This window comes from Oncorhynchus tshawytscha, linkage group LG18 (genome assembly GCF_018296145.1).
Source record: "Oncorhynchus tshawytscha isolate Ot180627B linkage group LG18, Otsh_v2.0, whole genome shotgun sequence".
In the NCBI taxonomy this organism is placed as follows: Eukaryota; Metazoa; Chordata; class Actinopteri; order Salmoniformes; family Salmonidae; genus Oncorhynchus; species Oncorhynchus tshawytscha.
Window position 1 is genome coordinate 43,583,517 of NC_056446.1, and position 5,490 is coordinate 43,589,006.

The window sequence follows — 5,490 nt, forward strand, 5'->3', positions numbered from 1 at the left end:
CTCTCCTCTCTTTGGCCTTCCTGATCCTCTCTCTCCTCTCTTTCACGGCTTCTTCTCTCTCTCTCAACTCCCTCTTTTCTCTTCTTCTTCTCTCTCTCAACTCCCTCTTTTCTCTTCTTCTTCTCTCTCTCTCAACTCCCTCTTTTCTCTTCTTCTTCTCTCTCTCAACTCCCTCTTTTCTCTTCTTCTTCTCTCTCTCAACTCCCTCTTTTCTCTTCTTCTTCTCTCTCTCAACTCCCTCTTTTCTCTTCTTCTTCTCTCTCTCAACTCCCTCTTTTCTCTTCTTCTTCTCTCTCTCAACTCCCTCTTTTCTCTTCTTCTTCTCTCTCTCAACTCCCTCTTTTCTCTTCTTCTTCTCTCTCTCAACTCCCTCTTTCCTTGTCTCTTCTTCTCTCCTGCTTCTCTCCCTGCTCCTCTTTTCTACCAACTGTTCTTTATCCCCTTCTCTCCATCATCATCTTCAACTGAATTAACTACATCCCAAATGGCACCACATTCCCTACTTAGTGTCCTATGGGCCCTGGTCAAAAGTAGTGCACTGTGTACAGAGGTTAGGGTGTCATTTGGGATGGCAATCATTGTCTATAGTGTGTGTTTTTATAGTTTAGCGGGTTGCTATGTGTTTACATATCTCAGAGGTTACATGGTGGAGCTGTTTGGTTGCACAGTGGAAGACCGGGGTTAGAGGTCAGAGGTCACATCGGAACACAGGGGTTAGAGGTCAAATCCCTAGAGACACACCACTTTTCCTCATACACACACCTCTGCTGTAACACACACGGATCCACGCAAACACACACACAATTTCAACAAAATCCTTGAACAAAATCAACAACAGCAAAAAAAAAAAAAAATTGCAACAGTATTAATAAATATAGATGTTGAGAGGATGAGAGACTTCAGTTCATGAAGAATGGGACAGTGAATGATGCCCGAGGTCGCAGCCTTCCTGCACGTTGAGTTCTACCCATCATTACTCTGGTTTAAATTCGACTCCACATGCTCTTAGTCCCCCACTTATCCAGCGGCCTATAATGCCTGTTGTTTTGTCTCCACCGGTAGAGGATTTTTTGGGGGAATCGGTGTGGAATGATGTCTGAGGCCGAACAGTGATTCGTGGGTTCCGGGGATCCCCCGGTATCTATTACATCCAAGGGACAGAAGGCGCCAGCGCGCGCCATCTGAGACCCCGCTCCCACCCCCTCCCCCACGAGACCTCCCTGTCCTTGTTCTTCTATCCCAGTCAGTGGTGCTGAAAAGTCGCGAGGTTCTCCCTAAAATCGGTGGATTTGAAATGCCGCCCGATTCACGGCACTACTTTGAACCAGGGCTCGGACGCATCCATAATCTGACATTATTATCTATTATCAATCTATTAGAGTACATGTAACGCTGTTGTGGAATGTAATGTGGACATATATGATCAGTAAGCAGAAAACACCTGCTGTACAAGGGACATTTAGAAACCGTGCATCGTTGTCCATAATGCAGGCATATGAACTTAAATGTAGCAATAGGCTACTTGTATAGTCTAATAATTATAATAATAATAATAATAATAATAATAGATTCAAAGTCAGCAAACTTTAAATCTCAATTCAGGGTTATCGAAATGGCCTATTTTCCTATTTTAAAGTAAGCGGGAAATAAGACAATAATTAATGATCTAGTCCTTTGGTGATGTAACATGCATCGAATATTTATTTTTTATTACAATTTCCTGATTAATTTATGGTCCACAATATATCCATATTGTAGTGGATATTTCTTTTATAAACAGCCGAAGCATTTAAAAAATGTCTTAGGTCACAAAAAAATATACTGTGTTTCGTTGAATGAATAGCATTCACGTAGAGACTATAGCCTAAAAGTATCCGATATTTTACTCTTTAGTTCATTATTTCATAGTTAAAAATAATAATAAAGTAGGCCCACGGTTAGGCTATCAACGAAATATATTGTATTACACATCCCAACGGATACCGTTCAGTGATATCATTCTGGGAAGTTTATATCTCTTAGTGCTGAAATAGCAAGTCATCCGTAAGGTATGAGTATCGAACTATAAAGAACACGTGGTGCTGCCGTCTCGTGTATCTGCTGCAGTGGTCGTATGTTCAAATCTGCAGCACAGGTCTTTGTCCTGTGTTTTTACCCGGATAGAAAAAATACATATTTGTTTCTTGCCGTCGGCTGTTTCTAAGAACTGTCCAAAAATAACATATTATTACGTGTTCAGCCAATTCACTAGGACTATAGCATCCACTTGTAAACGTTTGTGTTTTCAACTGTGTAGAATGGTTCATCCATCACTCATGGGACCGGTCCTCCCTTCCGCCGTGACTCGCCTAGCCTCGCGGTTACGCCCCCCGGTCACAGAGATAAATGGTCAGTTTCGTAAGGGCGCATGCTTACAGTTAACTCCACATCCTCCGGTCCGTAATTCCGGTTCATGAACAGCCTGGGTCTCGAGGAGTAGGAAGGCACACCGGGGAGCTCGCTCACCTCAGTCTCTAATCCGTCCTCGACGGTCCGTCCCGTATCACACATGTTCTGCTGAGGACGCGCTCCCCAACCGAAAAAAAACGACCATGTCCACCGGGTCGCTTAGCGACGTTGACGACGAGCTCCTGGACGGGATCCTGAAGTTCGGCTCTTCCGGTAAAGACTCCGGTACGTCGAACGAGAGCACCGGGGAGAGTTCGAACTGCGAAGGCGGCTCGGCCAACGAAAAAACAGCCCGGGGAAAGAAACGGAAAACAGGGTCCGGTAGGAAAACCGCGCTGAACGGCGTGGCGCACGATGGGGGCGGCAAGCAGCCGCAGAGGAACGCGGCCAACGCACGGGAGAGGGCAAGGATGCGCGTGCTATCCAAAGCGTTTTCCCGTTTGAAGACGACTTTACCGTGGGTCCCGCCGGACACCAAGCTCTCCAAACTGGACACACTTCGCCTCGCCTCGAGCTACATAGCCCATCTACGGCAGATCCTCGCCAACGACAAATACGAGAACGGATTTATCCACCCGGTGAACCTGGTGAGAGACACCTCAAATTAAAATCACATGTATTTTATACCCCCGTTGTTTTAATTAAATCTAGTCCTAAAACCCTTGTTTATATCAGCAATTTTCGCAAAGCACTATAGAGATAGGTTATTCAACCTAAACCCCAAAGAGCAATCAGAGCAGAAGCTAATTTAACTAACACAGTGGCCAGGAGAAACTCCCTGAGCATTAACATAACATAAAGAGTCTCAGAGAGACAGAAAGTCTACTAATAGTCGAGCTTGATACAATTAAAAGTGATCCGAAATTCTCGTCGTGAATTAAGCAGATCAGCTGAGATTGTGAAGGAGAATTCTTTCAGTATGGCCATCACTCTGTTTGGATGGTCCTACAACGGATTATGGATGTTTATTGTTAACCCAATAGCCCCTTTGTATGGACTATATCTATTCACACAATAACTGATCAATACTATTACCCCAATTCATAATTTCCCCAACAGGGCTTCTGTTTTTTAATGATTGTTCCGTGTTGTTTTAAACACTTCATCATTAGTATATCCATGTTATAGGTTCAGTAGATAGAGGAAAACATATATATTATACATATATTATATATTTTTTTATTTATTAAATTACGCCTATTATTATGATGTTTACAAGTTACGTTTAACTTGAAAGATGTCAAGGATAAAAAATAAACCTTATGTTTTGTGTAAAGTTGATTTCTTGGCCCAGTCTAAAAATGGTTAGGCTAATGAGGATGAGGTTTGAAAAAACGCTATTGTGTGTTAAATAAATACATTTGGCATTTTTTAAATATTGTTATAACATTGTTGTTGTAAATCGCGGTGAGTTGATTTGTGATTTCCTCTCTCTTTCTCTCTCTCCAGACGTGGCCCTTCATGGTCGCCGGGAAACCGGAGAATGATTTGAAAGAGATGCTCAACACCACCCGGTTGTGTGGAACAACCGCCTCATGATGTAACGGATGGACATGATATGAACATTAATCGTCAAGGGATGGACATGATACATTTTTTTGGAATTTTTCAGATGGACAGAAATGCACGTCATCTCTCCTAAACCAAATAATGAGTGGAAATACCGGGAGAGCGCACGCTCTCTCACGCGTTCCGATACAGAGAATCTGATTTTATATTTAAAGTGTTCACATGTTGCCTTTGCTGGTTCGAGGACATATTGTGTTTTGTATACGTTTTTATAATCTTAAAAATGCTTATAAAAAAACAAACTTTGTCACACGAGTATTTGTTTTACAGGTGATGTTGTCAGTCGCCGCGTTGGAAGTGCACATGAAACATGTCTCAATATCCTATCTGAATAGCCAGATTTTATACGAATAAAATGTATTCATCGCATAATTTTCTTCCCCAATGTGCATTGTGTTGAAGTTGGACTAAGAGGAATTTAAATTCTACAGGGCACTGTTTTTTTGTTACTGTAGGCTATAAGGCTATTTTCCTGCTAACCCAATAACCCCTGGTTATTACCAATCCCTCAAAATCACAGCACAAAACTCTAGAAACGAGCACCGGGGGAGGAAAAAAAATCTAAGTGTCCACAGGTCCAGGTTTATTTGTTTTCCTCTATCTCCTAAAGTAAACAATGGATAAAGCCTACTAGACTATCTCGTTAAAATAAATATATAAATATATGGTTTGCGCCTTGGTTAGGGCCTGCCCGTGTTTCATTTATACAATTATTCCATGGTGGTTTTCTTCCTTTTGACATGAATAAATATCGGTAAAAGCGTCGCAAGAGAATAGGTATGTAGGTTGAAAGGTCAACCTTTTTGAAAGTAGTCAAATGTGCGCGCGGCGCTTAATCAGGTTGCCTTGTTTAATTCACGCGGGTTAATGACAGTACTGTTTACACACGGAAGACAGATATTTATGCAGCTAGCAGCTCACCCTGGCGCGTTAGGCAGGGAGGATAAACCCGGTCTGGGACAGCCCGGTGTCACTATGCAACACACACACACACACACACACACACACACACACACACACACACACACACACACACCAGCTCCTTGTCACTATGCAGCTACATTGTTCAACAGCTGCAAACTCAGAGATTATTATAGGAGAGGAGAGGAGAGGAGGAGAGGAGGAGAGGAGAGGAGAGGAGAGGAGAGGAGAGGAGAGGAGAGGAGGAGAGGAGAGGAGAGAGAGGAGAGGAGGAGAGGAGAGGAGAGGAGAGGAGAGGAGAGGAGAGGAGAGGAGAGGAGAGGAGAGGAGAGGAGAGGAGAGGAGAGGAGAGGAGAGGAGAGGAGAGGAGACAAGGAGGGAGAGGAGAGAGAGAGAGAGAGAGAGAGAAAGACAAGAGGAGAGGAGATGAGAGGAAAGAGAAAGACAAGAGGAGAGGAGAGGAGAGGAGAGGAGAGGAGAGGAGAGGAGAGGAGAGGAGAGGAGAGGAGAGGAGAGGAGAGGAGAGGAGAGGAGAGGAGAGGAGAGGAGAGG

The 5,490-nt window shown here is 43.5% G+C and overlaps 1 protein-coding gene across 1 annotated transcript; it reads left to right on the forward strand.

The window, feature by feature from the left end:
• Positions 1-2,396: 2,396 nt before the first annotated feature.
• Positions 2,397-4,696, forward strand: tcf21 (transcription factor 21). The gene is made up of 2 exons (XM_024407159.2): positions 2,397-3,035; positions 3,898-4,696. Exons 1-2 carry the CDS (start codon positions 2,592-2,594, stop codon positions 3,985-3,987), a joined length of 534 nt encoding a protein of 177 aa, XP_024262927.1. The 5' UTR covers positions 2,397-2,591; the 3' UTR covers positions 3,988-4,696.
• The last annotated feature ends 794 nt before the right edge of the window (positions 4,697-5,490 follow it).